At 32.3% G+C, this 25,185-nt stretch overlaps 4 protein-coding genes across 8 annotated transcripts; 2 read left to right on the forward strand and 2 right to left on the reverse strand.

Annotated features, from left to right (window-relative positions):
* The first annotated feature begins 1,401 nt into the window (after positions 1 to 1,401).
* LOC132703535 (uncharacterized) lies at positions 1,402 to 10,241 on the forward strand. Its single transcript, XM_060672854.1, has 3 exons — positions 1,402 to 1,654; positions 8,769 to 8,866; positions 9,636 to 10,241. Exons 1-3 carry the CDS (start codon positions 1,556 to 1,558, stop codon positions 9,742 to 9,744), a joined length of 306 nt encoding a protein of 101 aa, XP_060528837.1. The 5' UTR covers positions 1,402 to 1,555; the 3' UTR covers positions 9,745 to 10,241.
* Positions 10,242 to 10,344: 103 nt separating this feature from the next.
* Positions 10,345 to 18,143, reverse strand: LOC132703534 (arf-GAP with coiled-coil, ANK repeat and PH domain-containing protein 2). Its single transcript, XM_060672853.1, has 15 exons — positions 18,002 to 18,143; positions 17,872 to 17,912; positions 17,697 to 17,813; positions 15,223 to 15,396; positions 14,943 to 15,171; positions 14,576 to 14,671; positions 14,295 to 14,500; positions 13,752 to 13,868; positions 13,420 to 13,617; positions 13,251 to 13,357; positions 12,930 to 13,110; positions 12,446 to 12,852; positions 11,989 to 12,152; positions 11,717 to 11,937; positions 10,345 to 11,597 (listed from the first exon to the last, which is right to left on the reverse strand). The coding sequence occupies exons 1-15, from the start codon at positions 18,047 to 18,049 to the stop codon at positions 11,447 to 11,449; spliced, it is 2,457 nt and encodes an 818-aa protein (XP_060528836.1). The 5' UTR covers positions 18,050 to 18,143; the 3' UTR covers positions 10,345 to 11,446.
* A 1,995-nt stretch (positions 18,144 to 20,138) lies between these two features.
* Positions 20,139 to 25,025, forward strand: LOC132703823 (general transcription factor IIH subunit 3). 4 transcript variants are annotated; one of them, XM_060673321.1, is made up of 8 exons: positions 20,139 to 20,240; positions 21,202 to 21,297; positions 23,825 to 23,969; positions 24,047 to 24,269; positions 24,325 to 24,540; positions 24,600 to 24,735; positions 24,784 to 24,820; positions 24,908 to 25,025. In XM_060673321.1, exons 2-8 carry the CDS (start codon positions 21,291 to 21,293, stop codon positions 24,972 to 24,974), a joined length of 831 nt encoding a protein of 276 aa, XP_060529304.1. In that variant the 5' UTR covers positions 20,139 to 20,240; positions 21,202 to 21,290; the 3' UTR covers positions 24,975 to 25,025. The 4 variants fall into 4 exon arrangements, with proteins under 4 accessions (XP_060529304.1, XP_060529303.1, XP_060529305.1 ...); XM_060673322.1 differs by lacking the exons at positions 20,139 to 20,240; positions 21,202 to 21,297 and adding an exon at positions 23,491 to 23,664; XM_060673320.1 differs by lacking the exons at positions 20,139 to 20,240; positions 21,202 to 21,297 and having other exon boundaries at positions 23,490 to 23,969; positions 24,600 to 24,722.
* On the reverse strand, positions 20,249 to 23,327 carry LOC132703821 (uncharacterized). 2 transcript variants are annotated; one of them, XM_060673316.1, is made up of 5 exons: positions 22,982 to 23,327; positions 22,096 to 22,923; positions 21,500 to 22,037; positions 21,324 to 21,434; positions 20,249 to 21,270 (listed from the first exon to the last, which is right to left on the reverse strand). In XM_060673316.1, the coding sequence occupies exons 2-5, from the start codon at positions 22,146 to 22,148 to the stop codon at positions 20,740 to 20,742; spliced, it is 1,233 nt and encodes a 410-aa protein (XP_060529299.1). In that variant the 5' UTR covers positions 22,149 to 22,923; positions 22,982 to 23,327; the 3' UTR covers positions 20,249 to 20,739. The 2 variants fall into 2 exon arrangements, with proteins under 2 accessions (XP_060529299.1, XP_060529301.1); XM_060673318.1 differs by having other exon boundaries at positions 22,101 to 23,327.
* Positions 25,026 to 25,185: the final 160 nt, after the last annotated feature.

Consider the following 25,185-nt stretch of genomic DNA (forward strand, 5'->3'; position numbering starts at 1 on the left):
AAATATTGATTTTGTCAATTGTGATGCTTATTTTTGTATTTATAATTATGAAAATCATATATATAACATGTAAAATAAATCTTTCTGGTTCCAAAAAAAGTACCACTTATTTACGCTAACGATTTGGCGGGTGTTTTATGGACAAAATAAAAATCAAACTACTTAAAATGGAAGTTTGAAATCTTAGTAATGTAAATAGTAGAAAATATTTTTTCTTGAAACTTTATATAATATTTGAAATTTTTATATTTTACATCGTCTTTTTTTATTTTCTGAAAACACATTTTTTCTACTTCCATCTGTAAAATGCCTAATTACACAATTATCTAGCGTGCGGGAAGCGTCACTTTACCACGTCCGTTTCGTTTCCCACGAATCCGAGCCACTTCGGACATTTCCGGGATTTTACCGCACGGGTTTGGGAGCAATGGCATGATTTCGTGTTGTTTTGCGAAAATGTACTCAAAAACTGAGAGTCGTAGAAAAAGTATAGTATGCAATACGTTAGGTACACTTTTTAACTTAATAACTTTGAAACTTTTTAAATACCGTTTACCACAATTGTTGCATAATATGCTTTTTTTTTATTGAGGTCGGTGTCAATTTTCTGATTTTTAATAGAATACCTTGTCTATTTGCATTTCAATTATAATGTCCAAATACTAACTAAAAAAACAGATTTGGATTTAGAAAAAAATTCAAATTATATTCACATTGAAAAAATCGACTAAATTATTTTTTTTAATGGAAACCACCCATCGTTTAAATATATTCCAATTAGGAAACATCTACAATGATCAAAAGTGTGCAAACGTTACTTCTGACAGAAAATATTAAGTATCTAAAAACTTGCAACACTTAAAGCTACAGAATTTTGTACAGAATTTTTGATTAAAAAATCAACAACATTATATAAAAATCAAGCTAAAAATAATCAATTTGACAACTTTAGTTTATTCCTAATTTAATTTTCAAAATTATGGTAGTTATTTTCCCATAAAAAATATATAGGCCGTTATGTTGAAATTGTCAAGTTGTTTATTAAATTTTAAAATTTTTAAATGTTTGCTGTCGTTTATTCTTATAAATATTATTTGTTTGTTAAAATAAATAAGAACTAAAAGTTCTTATTTATTTTGATAAATGGATTTTCATCAAGTAAAAGCCACCTCAGTTCAATATTTGTTTGTTTATAATCAAGTAATTTATTTACCATGCTCGTACAAAATCAAGATATAAATGCAAGAAATAGCGTGCACAAACGAAAAACGTTTGCAAAACAAAAAATCCCCATCGTGTACCGGGCAAAAAATTGCAAAGGTTGCGCGCGCGTCTCCCAACGGTCCAAAATAAAATTATATATATATAAAAGCGCATAAAACAAAATCTTAAGATTCACGCGTAAAGTTGGGAGACAAAAGTGTAGAGTTGACGCGTTGCTGGTTGATAAGCGCAACGGTGTGTTTTGTATCTTGTTGCACTTTCCCGTTATTGTCGGCCTGCTTCAACTTGAACCTATAAACGCGAGACGGGTTGATCGAAAAAAAAATTGACAATGATAATAATGATTCCGATAAGCAAGAAAGCAGCCTTCCCCATTTTTTTCTGCTGCCTCTTGATTGTGTCGTCGGTGATGCCCAAGTCATTGGTAAAGGTGAGAAAGTTATTCAATTATAGTCATGTTTGGTCAATAGGTTTAAAAGAAAATTTCATGTTCGCAACTTACTAAATTAGCAAAATTTATTGTACGTTTTTTATGTCGCCATTTGTTTGCAGTTTTTTGCGCTAATTTTATGTTTTTTTTTATGCTCATTTTGCGGTCCGAGCGATAGTGTTTTTGTTTCTTCGCACTGGCAGACTAGCGAAAAAGGTTTTGCGTTTATGCGTTTAGAATAAATTTTCTGCTCGGTTTATTTTTGGGAGAATTGTAGAAAAACCCATACTATAATTTATTAGTAAAATCTTTAATTTATATGAATGAATTAAAACCAGAAATAAATAAATAAACGGATTTGCAACAAGATATTTCGCATTACTTTCTTATTAGTTTTAAATTTTTAAAAATCTATTTTTGTAGTACAAGTACAATTTAACCGCGTATAAAACTTACTGTTTATAGATTACAATCGGACTGCTTAGTATTCGCCACATTAGAATAAATTGAATAACCAAAGTATATCTTGGATTAATGTGTAACAGTGTTATTGAGCGAATGCAGTTAGAGCTAGAAAGTATTAATTTTTGGTAGGGTCTGGACCGGTCCAGTTTCGCTATTTTCTATGCGTATAAGTCAGGATTAACGTGCCAGGAATTAATATTACAGAATGTAGCAGAAGAACTTCAATTTACAATTGGTTTGATTCATTTTTTAAAACAATGTTCCAGTTATTAAATCGTCCATTTTTTTTTGTCAAAAATTCGATACTTCGTCTCGAACGTCGGGAAATGAAACAATGACGAAAAATAATACTCACCCAGCTTGCTAACAAAGTATTTACCTAAGTACATAGTTTCTGTTAACATACCACAGCATAAAGCTTATTCTTCAGCGAAAAAAAAAATATATTTCAGTATTGAGGTGAAACTTGCTAGATCAAGTTACAAAAATTTACTAAGGCTGTGATTATTAATTCATTTACATTAGTTATATTTTATACTACGGCTGTAAATTAGTCCATGCCTATTTATTTTCGGAAATATTCTTAAGTTATTTTGTTTTATAGATGATACTACTGCGCCTATGGACTGAATGGGGGTAGAAATTGGAATTAGAACTGACACATGTCAAAATACCAAACCCGTGGCCTAAGTTCTGGAAACACCCGAAAAGCGATACTTTGGCAATCCTAATCAACGCATAATTAGTGCATAAATATTTCTTCTACTTCCACTCTATTATGGACCAGTCGTGCGCAAAACGTCACCTTCAAAAAGGCTTTAGTCACGGGTTTGGGAGCGATCCGATGTTTTTTGTAGATTAAACACGTTGATGGTATTTTGGAGTTTTTCACTTCTGATGATCACTTCACTCTGCAAATGTATTCATGCTACTTTGCAAAAATATACCCAAAAACTAGTAGTAGAAAAATTATGCTCTACGTTGTTACATAATATACTATTAGGGACGTTTTCTTAATGAAAGTACCTCTAAAATGGGCTAAATTACGACCCCGCATGGACCATTTCATAAAAATAATTTAAGGAAGTAGCCGTTTCTATTGTCACACTCAAAAATTTCAATTTTATATGTTCAATGGAAAAAAACGCACACATTGTATGGTTCTATTTTGTGTCTCTCAGAATGATATATCCAATTTAATTTTATGTAATGTAATGTAATGCAACCAATGTAATAGTTAGGTATATAAATAAAATTTTGAACATTAAGTTCTAGAACACTGTCCGACACAGTACCTGTAGTAAATACAACAATTACTGGTACCGTTGAGTAATTGGATATGACGACTAAATGTTGACAAAATAACTATTTCTATCCGATGCACTTCTCTATTTCACAATTTATTGAATCGCACGCGACATTCTAAGTATCATCGTCATTCGTCAAATAATAATTTGTTTTCTCGCGTAGCGATAAGGGGAATTTATCTGACCTAACCTAAAATACGCACACGTGGTTCCAGGAAAGATTTTGCGTCTATTGTTTGTTTATAAATAAATTCAGGTCAATGTCATGGACGGCAAAACGGCAAATTACAACTCTGCAAATATGCAAATAGTTTTTCAGTAATTTGGCACTAGGACAAAAATATTTAAACGTATGATCGTTTAGTGCTCGCAGCATTAAAACAATTCCAAACGGGCATTTGTAATGCGAAAGTCGATTTGCTATCGACAAATCATAAACCACCGTGACGAAAACAAACAACATTCTAGATGCTCCAGATAAGACCAGCACTTAATACGCAACTAAAGCTATTTCCCATGCAAATTATATTCGATAGATAGATGATAAACATCGTATCATAATTTGATAAGACATGTGTTACCACACATTATCCAGCTTCAATATTTTAGTCAACGTCGCTGGCCGCATTAAATTCATCGACCTCATCGTCGTATCGCATATAGTATAGTCAATACGAACTTAATTGGGACTGCATAAAAGCAGAAAGTTCGATTTAATTCCTTTTATTGTTTATCGGAAGTCGAACATGAATATTTTGCATTAATCCGTTCCCCTCCGAGATAATATTGGAATAATGTTAGATACCATCGATAGAAAAGTAACGAAAGGCGAAAACCAGTTTATAGACTCTGCAAGTTTGATTTGATTGTTAAAAAAACGTAAAAGAATCCATGCGCGGCCCTTTTAATTATAAATAAAATATTAATTCATTTATTATTAATTTTCTTGTATCGATAATACTTTATGATTTCTATTCATAAATATTTTTTTCTACTGCCGTTTGCAAGATATTTGCAATTTACTACAGTCACCTCTACAAAAAATCGGCCACTAAAACAGATCCCCTTCACGAAATTCGTTTCCTCGCGAACCGTTCGCTTTATTTTGATCACATTTTTTCCAACAATTCAACATTCTGCAACAGTGCTATATAACAACATTTATTTAGAATTTGATTTGTCTATATATAGGGTTTAACAACACGTCACTCTGTATCTCAATGAGCGACATTTTATTAACACATATTTTATATATTGAAAAACGAAAATTTTATATGCATTGTTTTAACCAGCGGTTTGACTTCATTATTTTTACGAGTATAATCTAGGATCCTTGCTTTGGGCATTATCCTGCAACAATCCATTCAAACCTCTTTCAGGATATTACTCGCATGTCCCGGGAACACATTTTTGCGATATTATTTTCTCTTTATCTATATTTGTATTACTTAAATTTTACATTTTTATATAATTTAAAATAGCTGTCCAAAACATTGCTTCTCTGAAGTTTTTCTATCGCAGAAACCTATAGCGGTGTGTTGGAACATAAAGCCAATTCTACCTTCGGCATTGCGGCCGGCTGTCTTAATTAGATTACAATTTCCACGCGAAGCGATTGCGGCCAATAAAAATAATCGTCTGGCGGTTAGTCATCAAGCAGACCTCTTTGAATGATCAGAATCTTTTTGTTTTGCTCGTTCGCTAGACAAAACATAATTTGGATGTGTTCCAGATAAAACGCAGACATTGTATACTACACCAGTCACGTGCGGTCGTAAACTGCAAAAAAAAACACGTGTATGATCGGAACATCCGCACAATGGCGCGTTTTGCGAAATCATCCAAATTTCATAGAGGAAACTTTATTAAACTTGAGTGTTAACTAGGAATACTTATTTTCGCCGATTTAAAATAGCAAAAGCGGTACGATCAAAGTTTACAGATATGGCGGAATAATGTAGCAAAGTACTATATCTCCCTTCGTAAAAATATTATGTATTTTTGTATATTTCGATTTCTCCAGGGATTGTTTGTGGGAAACTGTGGCGGCTTTCGAAATTTAATCGAACGTTGCCCACTTATTGGGAGCAAAATATTTATTTTCTATAATCTTCTATATTTCCAACTTCCAATGCTAATTACTTAAAAACTCGTTTTTGGTCAATCAAAATTGCAGATTGGCTTAATTCTAGTTTTTATTTCCGAAAAATAGGCCGTTAAAGAGCTATTACAAAAATTATTCGTAATTAAATGAAGATACACATTGAACTCGTAAATTGAAACTGTAATTAATTTACTAATTTCAAATCTTTTGGGTTCCTTGTTGATGATTCAAATTTGCCTTCGTTTCAATCAAGCCCTGAAGAAGACAACAGGATCATTGGCGAATCGTCGATTCATGAACAACCAAAGGAGGAATCCAGATGACTTGTAAATAGTATGACAGTAGCCTGTGGCAGTTTCTTTAAAAAAATTAGTTTTCAATAATATTACTAATACTTCTATTAAATATTTCTCTCGACATAGTAAATGAAATGTCGACATTTTGAAAAACATTTGAAATTCTAATTCTTATTTCTTCCTTTGTCGTAAACGGTAGGTTATCTTCATTTGATGTTATAATCGTTCTTCTTATTAGATAACAATAAGCTGGCGTATTTTTAAAAACAAGTGAATAAATAAAAACAAATATTACAATAGAACTTCAGTCAATAGGAAAATGGAAAGCTATCAATCAAAAGTAGATATAATAGCTGATCACAATGAAGTAGTAAGATACAAGGTTTATTTAAAATATCAAAGAAAGTTTGATTTAAATTTCGGAAAGTTAGTAAGAGCTTAGAGAACTTTCAGTATCATGTAATTACTTAGGGGCATTAATATAATTTGGGCAATGCATTTAACTATATTAAGGACTATTTTTAATATCATAACAGCAGCTGATTAAAAGATAGAGGAAATTATGAAAGAATATATTTTTTAATATTTTAGATCATTTCTAATCGGTTGGAACCGTCCTAATAAAATCCGAAAACAATCACAGTCACAATAAACATTTCTTGGAGTAATTGAAGTCTGCAAAAATATATAGAATGTTCCATTTTGAAAAATATATTTTTACATTGTTGCCATTTTATGAAACTCTCCTTTAGATTTTGTGCAACATCTATTAAACAATAGACAATAACGAAGTCTTTGCCACTATAGCCCCACAACTATATGCTCGGAAAACTTTGGTATCTTTGACGAGCTGTTTACGAGAACGTTGGGTTTTACATTCCCCCATTGTACTTAGCAACGTTAAATATGACATTAAGCAGCAGAATCTCTCAACGGACTTCCTTGAGCGGACACTTCCATCAAGTCCCTGCGGCTTTTATATGAAAATCTCTCCGGGACACAGCTTAACTTAACGCGTTAGAGAAGGGTGGGGAGGAATGAAAGTCAGTGTTTATCCAGCGCTTATCCAACAACCACTGAAATATGTGGTTATGTTAAAATCATTTCTTTTATATTAGTGGCCACTACAAATTTATTCTGTTTAAATATGGGCTTGGGTTTCTTATTTTATATTCTGATAGGAAACTAAAGTTTCACTCTTCACTACACTCTCTACACCTCGTCGTAAGTGGAAGTGCTCTATGGCAATAGGTCGCTTGATTTAAATGCCACCCCCTGTATATAATTTCATTTACTGTTCTTTGATATATGTTCCTCAATTTTTTGTTTCAAAAATTTGGTTTTTAAAATAGATTATTTTTCTGGAGAACATGGGCGCCCTTGATAAGATAGTTTCAATCTATTTTTGTAATAATTTTCATCCAGTTTAAACGTTGTGGTTTCTCTAAGATAAGTCGGCGACTTAACAAATGGTAAAAATATTTAACGAATTAATCAAATTAAACTTAGCTCATCCCATAAGTTTAGATTTAAATGCACCTCAGGCAGCATATATTGTTGTAGAGCAAGAAATGACCTTCCGCACGTGTCCCGTATACTAAGTTGCATTTTGCCTCCCACATAACTTGCAGTTTCCCTGAAAATTTAAATGGGCATATTTCCAGAAAAGACACAAAGTGTGAGCAGTCATTCATTGATAAACGCCGCAAGGTCTGTTGATTGAAAACGGGGTTTGAAATCACAGGTCTAATTGAAATTTGGTGACACTTTAAAAAAGAATAAATAAAAACAAAGATTTTCAAAAAATACTTTTTAGTTGTCCCTATAACGTAAATATTATTTCTCATAAAAGATTCTTGTCAACATGCGTCTGCATGTATAATTGCATATTTTCGCAACACATATCTATTTACGAAAGAAACATCGCGAGTTTCATTTCTAAAAGACAGATAACGATAAACTTACGGATAAACTCTTGGCATCGTGTCACCAATTGCAATAAAGATACGGCCGCGATTGTTGCTAGAATATTTCACCGATAAAAAAGAGTGAATGAAAGATAGTAGTAAAATTATATATAACGTAATCTAATAAAATAAACTGTTCTGCAGGTCACGGTACTACTGAACTCAAGAACGATAGAGGCTGTCCAAGATATACATACATAAAAAAGTTACTAAATGAAGTGAATTTTGATTGTTATTGAAACGAATAAGTATATGAAATTCACCCTTTTAATCATAATTTTCTTTAAAAAAATAACGCATTAATTAATCATTAATAATAAGAAACGTATATTTTTTTGTTGCAACTGCATATTATTGTTTACAGTTTAGAGATTTCTAAGGCTAAGCAGTTTTTATAATTTACTCCACAAAATACAAAAAAGTTACATCATACCTGTAATTGAAATGGCAATGTTGCATTAGTAAATGAAAATACCAAAAAATAAACTTGCATTTTACATATGTGATATCAAAAAAAAAAAGAGGAAAAAGTTTCTTCACCCCGGGAACGAGTAGACACTAAATAACTTCGGAAATTAGGACCCGTTGAAATTAATTGTAGTACAATTATTAGTTTTGCGCAGTGCTTTATTAGAAGTACGAATTTCCTAAATGTGTAATACCATAACCTAATTATAACTCATATCTTATAACCAAAGTATGGAATTGATATTTTAAAGAAACTTTTATTTCCACAGGCAACAGTAATACTATTTACACATCTTATAAAAACTTTATTTGACAATTTATTTTATCTAATTTTTAATAAAAATAGATTGTCAAATAAAGGTTTTATAACAAGACTATAACCACGCTCTTTCCGTAACCAACACTGCTTGAAATATTTTATTAAAAAACTAAGATCATTAAAAAAATTAGATCAAATTTTATGTTAAAATGATTCAGGTTGTAATAATGGAAATTTTTTTGTTGCAGAGAGATGACACCCAATTTGTATGTAAAGACAGAGTTCCTTGCGGATGGGCGGTTTACAATCAAATCACGAGAAATGTGGACTATTTTATGAAAAATACGTAAGCCCATCATCCACTCATTTTTTCTACATCGGAGGAAATTTGTATGTCGATAAAAAATACCTTTCGAAGTAATTTGACGTCCCGTTGTAACTATTACATCCAGATTCTTTGACACTATAAATAATAATAATAATAATAAAAAACTGATTGTTTTAACGTTGCGGTATTAGTGATAGTGATACTATCATAATGGTTATTTGCTAAATCAGTAGGTTACTTATATATTAAATTATATTATATTAATATTATTATATTAAATTACGTAATAATACATGTGCCTAATTCAACTTTATTTCCAAAATCTACTTAAAATACTAAAATAATAAATCAAAATTAGCAAAAATTACAATGATATATAAATGCTGTCATTGACAGAAAACATAATATATAAAACGTAAAGGATATATACGAGTGTCAACCGATATTTTGCAAGTTTTATAGGTCACTATTCAATTATTTATGGCACTAGTGTCTGATAACACACGAGTGAAGTGAGGACATGATTATTGATATAAATTATTCAAGGGGTCAAGATAAAGGGAATTAAAATTGATCAATCGGAAAGCAGAAATAAAAAAAAAATTGTGCACATAAAAATGCATCTTGATGCACAAAATTCACATAATAAATTTCTTTTCTTGGATAACATAAAAAACTAAATTTCCGAGTTATTCGTTTCGCTACATAGTGGCCGTTTAAGTCAATTTTACTTAAAATTGATAGTTATCTTAAATGTGCGATAGTTATTTTAACGGTTGTATTTCAGATGTGAATGCCCCCAAAGTTTAACTTGTCTGAAGGCGGATGAGGATATTTCGATCCAATCTTATGTGTATCGATGCCAGCAGACGGAAGAAGAATCTAAAGCCACGTGATACTACAAGACCAAATACCCTCTGTCACTAACTTACCAGACGACCAATAGTATTTTAACTTAAGATTTCTTAGTTTTTATATTTTAACATTTTTTTAACGAGTTTGAGATTTATAAGTTTCTTACCTGTATTTTAACACATCCTATCATAACATATTCAGACGTTTCCAAATGGGATACTTTGTCCTACAAAATACAGAACAACTAGATTCACTTTGTCTATGAAAATAAACATTTTCTCTGCTCCTTTATTAGTATTTTGTAGGTACTATATATGTATTCTTAACTAGTTTTGATAATTTTTCGAAATATCTGCATAGATGAAATTAATAAATAAGATATATAGATTGTAACCGAATGACTGATAAAATTAAGCATATTTTTGTATTTATTTGTGCACCTGTATATTTATATAAAGTTTACAAGTATTCCTACATTTAACTATTAAATTATTTTTAACATTAGAAAAGGACGTTTGGCATCTAATTCATTTAATAAAAATAAATAAATAAATTTGCTTTTGTCTATTTATTGTTGGCTTATTATTTATTAATAGGTAAAAGAGAATAAAATCACCATTTACAATTAATAAAACATTCACGATGGAATACAATATATTTCTTCAATTAATAATAAATACAGACCTAACCATGTTTTTGCGCCTGCGTTCTATCGGATTAACTAACAATTATAAATTATCACTACCAACTGTAAGATTCAAAGAACGGAAAATTTGAATTTTTTTTCTTTAAACATACAAACATGGAAATATTTTTTCAGAAAAACAAATATATCAGCTTAGCATGAACCGTGAGTTGGGTAAATACTATTTACATCGCGAGTAATATTAGCGCCCTTTCTTATTTTGCATTACTATTATAACAAAACCCCTTCTAGGATAATAAAATTAAAGTCATGTTTTATTTATCATGGTAGTCGGAAATTATACAATAAAAAAGACAAATACAACCATAACCTATTCATGTATAAAAAATATATTCGGGAAAATTAAAAAATAATGCACCTTATAAAAAATACCGATAAATGACACATGAACTAGTAACGAAACATACAGTCTGAGATATTTTTTTTAAAATAGGACTCATAAAGTTAGAATACAAGTAGTTACAAAATATGACAGAAATTAGCACCATATATGATGAAAATACACTCTCAAATGGAATTCTCCTTCTCCTGAGCTTTGAGTGAAATAATGAACCTTCACATCTTGCATAATCACAAGTGTTTGACAAGTTGTCATAAAACTCCACAGATAAAATAGTTTCTGAAACAACTGCAAATTCCAAAAGTGGGGCGAGAAATTTTGAAACACAGTTTTATCCATATATCTCCTGCTGGTACTGGATACTCTTATTAAAGATGGTAATTTTTATACAAGAAAAATTTGGAATTACATCAATCTAAAGATACTCAACCTGTACTTTTGGAGATCATGTAAAAGATGTAAAAAATCAAGCAAAATCTTCAGTATCTTCTTGTTCTCCTGCCACAATAGAAGTCTTTCTTTAATTGTATTATTATTTAATTACATAAGAAAGAATATGTAAAAAAGTTTCAAGCAATAGCAACAGATAATTACTTAAATATGTTAATCGTCATATAAGGTACATTAATGTTCCATCCCCTTTGTCAGAATCATTAATACTCTATGTATAAAAAACTAATAGTAGAATATCACAATATTATTCGTTGTCAATTTTTGGCCTCTGTAATTTTTCAGGGTGCGAATATGCCAGGCGAGAGAAATCGCGCACTACATCATTAAACATATCATCGCCCGTGACCCCTGCCTCAGACTCCTTCATTTCCTCATTAAGACGGCCCAGCCTCAATCTGTACAAAAAAAACAAATTAATAATTTGCTAGGGTCGCCCCTTAATCGATCTGAGAATTGTTTGTTTGAATTTTTGAAACACTTATTTCTTATTTTATAATGCACAGAAAATACTTGCAAAGTAACTATGTCAGCGTGCTCTTTTTGCTCCGCCATGGAAAGGGGTACTTTTCCCTCGTCATCTTCCAAATGCTGATCCGCTTTGTATTTTAAAAATAGGCACACCTGCGCTGTATGTCCTTCCTGCGTAGCCAGATGCAAAGGAGTCTTTCCACTCTGATCTTGTGCATTGATTTTACACCCATTTAAAAGCAAATAGGCACACGGCATCACCGAACCCTATCAAAAAACAGAATTACCTTTGTTCGGCACATATTGCCATGGTCTTACACTTAAAACAGCGGCGTGAAGAGGAATTCTGCCCCGGTCGTCTGGATTGATCCAATTCTTATCAGCACCTAGAGCGAGGGCCTCACACATCACAGGCAGATTGTGTGCAGCAGATGCTTTGTATAGCAATAAATCAGGTTGCAATTTGGATATGTCTTCCTCACCTTATTTTTCAGAAAACAATACAAATTTATCCAGAATTACCAGCGCAAGAACACGAAAACATTAGTTAATTAATCTTTTCTTTAATTACAGAACTGCTTTTAAATAAAAATTGGGAGTTAAATACTGGAGTCCGATTGGAAGAAGAAAGAAAGGGCGGCCAAGAAGATCATGGAGAGATGAGATAGAAGAGTCAATAGAAGGATCATAGGAAGGTAGATCTGAATGGAGGGCCCAATTAAAGGAAAGAAGATGGCTACGGCTGTTAACCCCTTGGATATATATGAAAGCTTACCAACTGTTTCACTTTCTTCCCCTTCTGTAGATTCTTGGTCACTGCTTAAATCAATAGCACCATCTATAGATTGTTTTTCCAAATCTTTTCCAAAAAGCAAAACGTTATCATTACTTGTGGGCGTTATCTCATTATCCTCCTCATCTTCAACACCAACATTAGAAATATCTGATCCCTTAGACAACACCTCAAGCTTTGTTATGGTTTGATGTCCTGTCCGTCGTTTTCTGCTTCTTGCGTCGCAACTTCTAGGTCTGCGACGCATTTTTCTGACACTCCACTTCCGAAATTCCATCATACTAGCGCGTGATTGACGACTTTGTGAAGGTGATGTATCAAAATGTGGCAACTCCCTAACAAATTTCTTGTCCACATACTTTGCTTTTATCCAAGTCTCCCGTACTGACCTATGTGATGTGACATCACATCCACAATAAAACTTAAACAATTATTTACATACATTTCAAAGTGCACAATGCCTCACCCAGTACAATGAAGTGTAGGACGAACACAATCATCAGGTATATTTGCTTCGTAGATTTTGTTGACAACTGAATTTCCAAGTTCAGCCATCACTTTCACAATTTCTGGCTCCCAATCATCAAGCGTCAGAGATCTAACTTTACTATAATGAACACCCAAACTCCTATGGACACCTGAGCATTCTAATGAAGGAAAAACAATTCTTAACTTTTCTATCAACAAATAAAGTCCACTTTTCCAAAAAAAGAAACATTATATGACTGAAGTTATTATTATTTCATTATTATAGAGCACCAGAATTGTTGTACAGAAATGTACTCACCAATACATAAAGTAATTCCCAAGTTGATGCTAGCCCAATGGGGGTTGGGGCTACTGCAATCACAACAATAATTATTGCCTGGTATTTTCAGTAATTGTTCCCACATTCTACAAACATTTTAAAAATAAAAAAAAAACACATAACATCTAAAATGAAAAGAAATACAAACTTCACTTTCTTAACTTTGTTATTATTCAAAATTGGTTCGGCATGGTCTCTCTGGATGTGAGCAAAACCTTTCCCATTCTTCTTGTGCTCCTGAATTTCACAACTCTGTACTCTTTGAATAGCGGCACCAATTCCTTTTTGAAGAGCGTGTATCCATTCACTATACATTTCTTTTGAATCAGCTTGTAATATGTGACTTCTACAAATATATTTTAAATGATAAAGGATAAAAATAGGAACTTAAGTGAATTCTGACACAAACTGCGTAACAGATATCTATTTAAAATATACTCGCAAATTATTAACGCTATCAAAAAAAAAATCATCACTTACTTTGTGGGCGACACTACCTCGAAACAAAATCTTCGCTCGCCATCGGTAACTGGTTTCACAGTACACAATCTCAAATCATCCTCCATTACTGTTTCGTGCTCTTCTCCAGATCTTTTTCTAAAATAGCACAAAAAATAAAAACTTCCAAATCTCCGAATAGTTGGTCTACAGTCCAATATTTCCTAATTATTGTATAGAGAATGAATGACATCTTGTTTAGACAAAAAAGCGAATTCAAAACACAAAAAGTAATATAGCAAACAATCTGTGTTATTTTGATTTAAAATCATATTATCTATCTTTATAAGAATTTTTTTTTATTTTAATTTTTTATTTTTTAACTAATTATACTCATTTGTTGCACATAACTGTGTTTTCAGAAATGTTACTCAATGTTAGCGAATTCATGTGTATCGGCGTCAGGCTTAAAATTTTAAACTTTACATTGAAAATAAATATGTCGACAAACGTTCTTGGAGGAGAAACAACTTAATATTTGTAACATAATATTTCAATATATTGTTTTTTATAAAAATCACACACCTGTACACTAACTTGTTATCAAAAAGATAAAACCATCTCCTGTTCCATGTTTTGAATGCATTTGATGTACGTTTGAACAAATAACCCTCCATTTTTGGGGTACTCTTATCGCCCACGAGCGGTAGTTTGTCAATATTGGATACCACAGCATGTCTGTTTTCTAATTCTTTTTCAATTTTATACGTTTCATCTCTCATATTGCCTATCTATAATAATTTTTGTTATACTCACGTTCTAATAGTATTCATAGTTGTTTATTTATTTTACTTCCACTAACCTACCTCATCAGCTAATGTTTTGAAAAATGGTTGCAAATCATCGCACAAGTCTGACCCTTGATGGTAGTATGTCGTACATGCATGCATGTATGACAAAAGCTGCAAACACCAATACAAAATTATGAAGAATGATGTCATTAACATTTTGCAGCTAGAATAACTTGTGTTATGCCAATTGATATAACAGTATATCTCAATAATTTACATAGGAGCTGTTGAAATGATTATGTACATATAGAAGCCGCTTTTGAACCAAGTAAACTAGGGTTGATATTTTAAAACATAAACTCACAATGAAACAACATGAAAAGTGCCAGTGTGCAGCAATGACAAACCAGACGACAGTCAATTAAAAAAAAAAACAACTTACAGTACTCAAAATTTCATGCCTCTTTTTAGTTTGCAACACACAAATACTGTTAACATAATCCAATGTCTGATGTCCGAAGCAAGATCTTACAGCAAGAAGTATATTCTGAATCTCTTCAACCTCTTGCGTTTTACTGCGTGGAGTGTGAGAGTTTCTTATCAATACATTATCATATTCATTTGATATTTTCTCAAAGTGTTGCTTGTAATCCTTGACAGACTTTATATCGCTAAAATTAATGATTATCACTCACTTAAAAAAAATCAGTTAATTGACTTACTTTTTTATAAAGGATGTGATATTTTTTAATATAGTTCTTGATGCTTGGTCAAGAAGAATTGTATGAAATTTATTCATTTCTTGTAGGCTATGTATCAACTTATTTAAAGAAGACAACACTTCCGGATCTTCTCTAAAATGAGTACTTAGATCCCATAAACTATTGGCGAAGAGGCTGAAAATATCTGCTATTAATGACTACCAACTGAATTCGCCTCTTTTAGAACAAATCTTGAAAAAGTTATTTTAAAGTTAACAGTCTAACAGATAACACTGCCTGAGATTGTGACATAGAATAACATCTGTAATATTATAATACATCTAGACAAAATCAACCCAAAAGCTAAAAATGAAATAATACACAAGTGACAACTGCAACTGCTTTGAGATACTCTGTAAAGAATGCATAGAAATATAATTATGGGGAAACAATGCACCTGACTTGACAAGTCCCATTGAAGTTTGCCCTGCTATTAAATTTAGTTTAATTTAAATGCTATATACAGTAGAGTATTATATATATTTAAAAATAGCATTTGAATTTTCACTACAAACTACTAAAATGTCTGACGGAACCTTGCCTTATTGTATTGAAGGAGACAATTTTCATAGTAACTCTAGATTTTTTAAGTGCTGAAATGCAGGGAAATAAATCATTCCTGGAAAATTTCTTTAACATAGAGCTTCAACATATGAATTTATTGATTTCCAACTGCATGGTGCTGGAGCCATTTGTAGCGCTGCTTCTTCTGATTCGTTTTTGACTACCTTTTCTTAAATGGGTCTGCTCTCTGTACATCCAAATTTAGAAATTTGTCAACAGCCTGTTTTTCTGTTGTTATATTACCATCTAAGTTCATGCAATCTTTTATATGTTAGAGGTCTGTTGCTCCTAATTGTTTGGCATGTCTCAATAACACACTGTCAATAATGGAAAATCTTCATTATCTTAATCAATTTGTATACTACATTCTAAATTGCATTCACTAATTCTTAATCAAGTACAAAGTACAAGTACAAATAAGTACAAAGCCTCTAACACATTGATGGACTTTGTAAGTTGAGATAAACTTTGAACAACTTAAATTTTGGTTAAGACATGTTTTAAAATCAAGTATCAACAATTAAATTTGAAATGTTGTATGATGTGTTTTGAGGCAAAAATATAATTTTCACATTTTCCAGCTTCCGGATGTTCTGTTGGTGATTGGAAAAGTGCTCTAAAAAATGTTGCTATTAAGAATCCCCCAGCGACTTGCAAATCAAACAAAAAGGCTTTGTGACGCAATAAATCATATATGAATGGTTGCTCCAATTCGACCGAAAAGTGGGTATCCAAAAAAGGCAAGTGCTTTTGTCCCTGAACAATGCCGGCTCTCATGGCTCTCATCCTCATGAACTGAAGCTAAAAAAATTTGAAAATTATATATTTTTGCTGCAAAACATAACTTCAGATTGTCAGCCCTTGGATCAAAGTATCATGCAAAATTGCAAATTTAATTATTGACACTTCATTTTAAAACATGTTTTAACCAAAATGGCTTTGTACTTATTTGTACTTGTACTTTGTACTTGATTAAGAATTGTTTTGCCAAAGCAGGATTTAGAAAAAGTGAATGCAATTTAGAATTTAGAAATTGATTACGATAATGAAGATTTTATATTATTGACACTAGCTGTGTTATTGTCACATGCCAAACACTTAGGAGCAACAGACCTCCAACATATAAAATATGTCATGAACTTACACGGTAACATAACAACAGAAGAAGAGGCTGTTGACTAATTTCCAAATTTGAAAAAGTAGTCCAAACGAACCAGAAGAAGCAGCAGTAACAATATTGCATGTATATGTAGTTCGAAAGCAATAAATTCATATGGTGGAGCTCTAAATCATATTTCTATGTTAAAGAAATTTTCCAGGAATGATTTCACTGCATTTCAGCACTTAAAAAAACTAAGTTACTATGAAAATTGCATCCTTAAACACAATGTGGCAAAGTTTTGTCAGACAAACATCTAAGATTTTTTTCAAAAAACCAAGGACTAAATAATATTTTAAAAATTTACTTACTACATATTTGTCCTTCATATAGTCATATTAACATATGGATGCAATAAATAATTTAAAAATGCAGCATATTCACTGTTTTTTTTTCACGGTATGTATGTACATATATACTTATGTACATATTGTATATGCATACACATTATCATTACTTATTATAAGTCCTTAGTCCTTCAAACGGATACTTCCCAAAAGCGGACAAAATTAGTAGAACCGTAAGTGCCCGTTAAACATCTTAAAATATTAACTTTAATTAACTTTTAACTCAAAAAGCGTGAAGACATTAGCTGAAGAATATCAGGAGTATCCAAGTTTTCTTTCTAAGACACTCACTTGCACCAAATTATATTAAACATTTCCATCACATTAGTTAAAAAAACATTAATCATAAAGTAGATTACTATTACCTTTGCTGTCCAACATATGTTTTTCCGGAATCTATCATCGATCCACACACCTTCAAGATTTTGTCTAGTCGTTGTTCCAAATGATCGATGCTTGACTCTTCCTGTTCGAGCAAACATCTATAATAATTCCCACATAATAACTAAAATTGCTAAAATAACGGCTCATAAAATTAACCTGAATTTAGGAGAATCCCTTAAGACCTCGTGAAGTTCGATCTTTACCATCATTTTAACGAGTAAAAACGAAAAAATTAAATGGTTATTACTACAAACATTAAAATTAAAATTCTTTGTTTATGACTCACTAAACGCAATCCGAACACAAACATTGAGCACCAAACTTTTTTCCACATGTCAAAATACCAACCTCAGCTGACCCTAAAATCGCTAAATGGTCAAGACACGACCTCCTTACCTTAAGGTTAATTCACACGGAACTAGTCTGTTACAAACACAGACTGCTCCGAATAAAGTGAAGTTCACATAAAAGAAAATTATCTGGCAAGGTGATGTCGGAAGTTTCAAATAATCGGCATAAAATTAGGCGACTACACGAACCAAATATTTTTTAATGACTACACAACGACCATCCATTGTTTCTTAAATCAGGATCCGTCTTGTTGAACTTTTTGCATATTCTCGTTTTAATCGTGTACATTATCCATGAAAAATAAACACGTTCTTCAGAACTCAATGTTTCTCCGAGTTTTAGATTTAGATTTGATATTACAAACAGTTAACAGATGCCAGTTCTAATCACATTACCTATTAGATAATATACTGGCCCTACTACAGTAAAAATTGATGCGCTGCAGGCACATTGATATTTCCGTAAAAAGAATGATTTTCCGAGCATGCAAGCAGGGCAGTAGACAGGGCCTATTCCGATTATATCTCTAGTAACTATAAGGGCTGGATCAAATAAACTTTTAATTATGGTCGACAAAACGCCTACCGTTGTAGCATGTGAAACTACCAATGTTATGTGATTTCAAGATTTCAAACATAGCATTAAATATTAAATATAAAAAAAAAGTAGATATGGAAAATTTATTTGAAGAAATACTAAAATAGCACACTTAAGGTCGTGTTGTGGACAAATAGGCTGTCGAATAGAGTTGTGTCAATCGCGATTGATTCGGTCACTTTGAATCAATCACTTCATAGGATCGAACGACCGCATCCCGCTTGTTGTAACTATTCGATCACCTTGTTCGCTCTCATTGCCGCCCTGACCGGTCTGAAATGACCGAATACAGTACGACTGATCGACCAAACCGTACTAAAACAAATCGAATTCGCCTTGCGGAATACGATTGATTTGAATGGTTTAAGATTTGGATAGACCACGGAATAGTATATTATGCAACAAGTGCGTTAAACGTCATTTGACTCACGAGTTTATTTAACACGAGCGGAGCGAGTTTCTAATAAACAAGTGAGTTAAAAAGTTTACCGAACGTGTTGCATACCATATTTTTCCTACGACCGTTAGTTTTTGGTTACATTTTCGCAAAACAACACGAATACATTGACTGACATGACCATCAGAATTGACAAACGTCAAAATTCAAAGCGTGGGAAATATCTCCGAAAACATCCGGTTGCTGCCAAATTCGTGCGGTAAAATCCCGGAAATGTCCGAAGTGGCTCGGATTCATGGGAAACGAAACTGACATGGTCCCTTGACCCTTCCCGTATGCTAGATCGGTGGGTAAATAGATATTTTACAGACGGGAGTAGAAAAAAGGAACGGGAGTATTGTTATAATTATTCTATAGTGTTGAGTTGCGACATCTATTGGTAGATTTGCGTATGTGTTGACTTGAACATTGAATGAAATATCTATTTTCACACAGGTATTTAATTTAAACAAATTAATGTATTACTGGTACAATCCAATACGTAGCACCAATTTTGATAAAATCGTGATTCAATAAAAAGCAGAACACAGTTAAATATTATACTAACTACAACAAAAAACATAACATATAGACACAACAATAATTCAAATTCAAATGAAACTGAATCGGTGTTCGGACTGTTCGGATTCAGTGACTATTGCCGCTTCTGTTGGCATCAAAAAGTATTGAAATGAACGATTGATTGAAATGATTCGGACCTTTTGAAATCGGCCACTGATTGATTCGGTCCTCGTAAAATGAACGATTGACACAACACTACTGTCGAATGGATGCCCGGGATCTCCACTTCTGCTAGCTTCTGGAAATCCGTTGAACTCTACCAATGTCACACTTCTGGATGTCATTTTGGAATCCAGACATGTAAAACTTTTGGAATCCAAGTATGGATTACTTTTGGAACCGAAGTATGCTATTGAAACACAAGCACAACACAAAAAGGATCTTTTAAGAAAGATCGGAGAAAGGTATATTCAAATATTAAAATTTTTGAACCATACTAGTAATAATTAATGTGTGCTTATTATACATCCCATGTAAAATTGGCTCGAATAAAATGGCATGACGAGAATCAGAGTTAGGATGTTAAGGTTTAACCAAAGTATATAAAGTCTAGTTTTTGGTAAGTAACGATTCTTCGTATTTTGTGACGTGTTTTCAAAAATAATGTTTCATAAATAAAACATTCATTTTAACATTACGTAAAGATAGTCTTCAACTACAACTTACAATTCAATAATTCAACAAAAACATTCTTGGAATCTTTGAAATTAGTTCTGTCATTACCCCGATAAAAGATATCCATCCGCTCCGTGTGGTATCTGGGTATCGTTTCAAAACAAATCTAGTTGACCATCGTTATTTAAAAACGAATGAAAATTGTATCGCGGAAATTTTGAAATCGGATACCAATTAAGAACACTACAGCGGTTGTTTGAAATTACTTCTGTATTTAACCAGTCCATAATTCGTGACGGAAATAACTATAACTTGATTTCTTAATATCCACAGCCTGCATCTTTTCCTTTTTTTAAATTTTATCTTATCTTTTATAATATTTTTAAGAGCATAATCTTGAAAAATATTTTTATTAGAACTTAATACATTAAAGATTAATAAAATTATGGATTTTCAATTCTTTTGCAATCAACCAAATGGTGAAGTTCAGGAGATGAACATACCCTAACCATTCGACCGGAAGTGGAAGATGTTGGGAATATTGTAGTTGATACTTGGAAAAGATCCAGTTTCGAATGGGATTGATTTACAATGTTGTTTATTAGGGCATTGTTCCTAATTGATTGAATAGTGGATCTGGAGTTTGCTCTAATTTCTAGTTCATCCAGAATATGAATGTTGGGTATTCCAACATCCTCGTTTCTTTCGTATATCTTTAAAACTTCTTTGCTGGTTAAGGGTCTGAAATCCTTTTCAAGTTTCTCAGGTTTTTCGTCTCTAATCCTAACTTTTTTGGGATATTCATCCACGAACTTTTCGTTTTTTTTCCTTCCGTGTTCAATGTATCTGAGTCTGCTATTGCTTTCACTTTTGGTCCTTTGTAACCTAACCTTCTCAAATTTCAGATTAAGATTATCTATTTCTAGTTGAAGACAAAGATTTTCGTATACCAAACAACTATTTTGTTTCACCAACTAAAAAATGGTTAAGAACTATGGATTGTAAGTATAAGTTTCATATATATTACATGAAGATATTTTTTGCTGCTGCCTGAAGTTGTGCTGCTTAGCCGGTCATTGATAAGATCATTCAAATCATCAGACAAGTTTTGAATTTTGGATTTGTAACTGGTGACTAACTACAAAAATAAAAAATATTTTTTTGCTAAAATATATATATATAACGAAATTCAGAGTATGTTACTTTCTCGTGCTCTAGTTGCATAGTCTTCAGTTGTGTCTTTAGGCAAGATTTTGTATTTTTCATTCTAAGAAACTTTATACTTAAATTATAATTTGCTTCTAGTGTTTGGTTCAGTGTACGCTTAACTTTCATTAGTTCATTTCTATAATGTTCAGAGCTCAATTCATTACCAGCTGCTGATGTTCCACTAAGAGCTTTTTTCATTTTTTTAATTTCGTTCATCTCTTGACAATAAGTTAATTTTTCCTTGAAGTAGAAACTTCTTTCTTCTTCTAATTGTTCCAGCAGCTCTATATTTGAACGTCTTTGTTTTAGCAATTCTAATGTAATCTTCTCTTTCTCCCTTGCAAGTTTTGCTATGGACACCTCTTTTTTTTCGGTGTCTCCTTTCAATGCTAATACGGCGGCTTTCAAGTTCTCTATTTGATCTTTTAGTGATTGTAGTTCGTTCGCTATTTGTTCTTCTTCACTCGTGAGCACCGACATGCATTTATGTGACGATGTGTGCGTTGTGTTTGATGTTTTAGACAGTACGCGCCTGTAATTCAGATTGTGATCAAATTAATTTTGCATGTTTGGATTATGATAATAGGTACCTAACCAGTTTATTGGGACCAACCGCAAACTTATCCTTAAATATCTTTTTCATGTAGGGTATTGCTTCAGAATACTTCAAGTTACTGTAGAATATGACGCTGTCAATACTTACGATTTTGACAATATACTATTTTCATTTTGTCGTTTTTGTTATAAGTAGATATTTAAATATCTACCTACAATATTTTACTTATTACCGATTATTCTATTATACCCATTAAAAGGACCATAAAAAAAACTCTCATAAAACTAAAGGCTATAGTGAACCAGGAGATTCCTTCAAAACCATCAGCTGAATTAAATTTTTTCTGATGGACTAGACCTTTTCTGGAGTTCATCAAAAAAAGCATAAAATTAATATATTATTTCTTTAAAGGTAAAAAGCACATGGCATTCCTCAAGGTGGCCATCGTTTATAGCTATTTTTCAACCTTTTATCTTCTTTCATCAGTTTTGGCTGACGATATCCATCTACATAGATATATCAGAGACATATTAGATAAACAATTCATTTAGATATACTTAAGAAATAAAGAATTTGACATTGGAGGAACTTAATAACAAATGATATTAATATATATCTTACAATTTTTGCGGACACAAACTGAAATAGATTTCATCCATTTAAGCAAAAAAGTTTATATAAATATATCAGAAACATGTTGGTTAAATAATAGATAGACTTTGTCATGTTTGTTTTTTTAAGAAAAGAAAGCGGTGGCGAGCAGGCTGAACCCGGCCCGGTCCCGTGATTAGGCGGTCAGGCATTGTGTTTTAATCAACCGGGTTTGTGATGTGATATTGTCCTCGATCACAATTTGATTATTCTGTAAGATTTTTACGTTCATGCTTATTCGAGTTGAAATGAACTATCCAAAACCATACTTTCACAGATTATCATCCTTGTGATTGTACCATGAAATGTATCGAACAGTAAAAATTCTGAAGAACTAATAAAATTACAATTGTGAAAAAAATTGACAAAAATTGGAAAAAAAAATCCAAAGTTCATATACTGAAACTTTTCCAAATTTTGATGTACTTTTCTTTGCACTATTTCTGTTTTGCCAATGTAGTTGTTGAATTGACTTTGCTATTCTCTCGAGTTATGACTTTCTCACTGGCATTGACATATTGATATATTTGTCGTCTGGCCGTGTTATATGTTGTTTGTATTGTTACCGGAGATACCGATATAAACAAAAGTGCGCAAAAATAGTTGAAAAAAAATGTCGTTAATCTGGCGTTTGTAAAATGTGTAGTTAGAATGTAAAAAGCATACTGCACCTATTATCACGGAATGCTGACTTCGCCGCACAGCTGAACCAAATCGGTAGGGCCATGCCAACACAGAATATATGCGTAACTGGTGGCCTAACCACGTGGCGTTACATTGATCATAAGAAAGAACATAAATGTCCATCAACGACGCGATAATATCTTAAACATTTGAAACTAAACTCGCCTCTGAATCAATGGAATTCAGAACCTTACATATGGACTCCATGAAGTTAATACTCTAATTCTATGCCGCATACCCTTACCAACGTCTGCGTCCTGTGTGGTCTGTGAGTAAATAAGTTCCATAAAAACAGAATTAATATCAATGCTAGTAGCAACATTGCGAGAAAAATTTAAGCATAGAAATGAATAATTTAGAATTACCTACAGAAAAAGATCCAGACATCACATCAACTGATGAAACAAGCATTCTGGTTGTAATTGTAGATACAAACCCTGGCCAAAAAATGTTAAGAGAAAACCCCAATGTTTTAACTCATGTTGTGGATTCTGTTATTGGGTTCGCAAATTCACATTTAATGCAGAAAGCGCCAAATAAGTTAGCTATTATGGCCTGCCATTCAAAAACCAGGTACTTTCTATATAATTCTGGAGTCCTTTGGTTTTGTAATTATTTGCTATGCCCATTTAGTGACATGGATGTTGTAGTAAATTTATATATCCAGGATCCACAAAACCACTTGATATTCGGCAAATAGACGGGCAATATGAGGCATTTACCTCAGTGGAGAAAACAACAAAACAAAATTTAAGTAGTCTATTAAATACTGAGAATTCAACAATAGCTACAGAATCCTTATTGGCAGGAGCCATGGCTATGGCATTGTGTTTTATTGCCAAAACACAAAGAACAAAACCTCCAGGAGCAAAAGTATCACATTAACGCAAAGAAAGAAATAGCTTAGCTTGAATATTCCTGATTTTAGATCAACTGTCGAATGTTAGTTGTAACAGGCAGTGGTGATTCTGCCTCACAATACATGAATTATATGAATGTATTTTTCACCGCCCAAAAACAAAATACTGTCATTGATGTTTGTGCTCTGGATCAACATCTCAGCTTATTGCAACAAGGGTGTGACATAACGAATGGCTTGTATTTGAAGGTGCCGCAACTACAAGGCTTACTTCAATATTTATTGGTAAGAACTTGATTCCTTATGTATACTCTTTATAATAATTTTCTATTCTTAAAACTCAGTGGGTTTTCTTGCCGGAACCACCAGTTAGAGAAAAATTGGTTCTTCCTCCTCCAGTAAAGGTGGATTATAGAGCAGCTTGCTTCTGCCATAGAGAATTGATTGACATTGGATTTGTTTGTTCTGTGTGTTTATCAAGTAAGGCTTGCATTTAAAAAAAAAAAAAATTATTGTCTCTTATTTTAGTTTTTTGCAAATTTTGTCCTATCTGCACCACTTGCCAGTAAGTACATTTATAAGGACTAATAAATATACAGTATCAAAGGTGCTTAATGTTTGTGAGTTCATCTAAATTTCGAATGTTTTGTAGCACTGTTTTCAAGATACCGGGGCCTCTCGCGGCAGTGAAACCCAAAAAGAAGAAAATGAAAATATAATTGAGTAATTAGTTAAGGAAAGCGCTTAATAAAAATTGTAGAAGTTTTTTATTATGGGTCTTTTTGTAAATAAACCTTTCCATGATCTGATTCAATTTAGCTCTAATTAGAAAAGATGAATATTATTTAATATTTGCTTTTCCATAATTATTTCATACCAGTAGGTCCCAGAAATATAGCGTATGAAAGCTATAATAGCATCCATATATTC

This window comes from Cylas formicarius, unplaced genomic scaffold, assembly GCF_029955315.1.
Source record: "Cylas formicarius isolate icCylForm1 unplaced genomic scaffold, icCylForm1.1 PGA_scaffold_6__28_contigs__length_40554024, whole genome shotgun sequence".
NCBI lineage: Eukaryota > Metazoa > Arthropoda > Insecta > Coleoptera > Brentidae > Cylas > Cylas formicarius.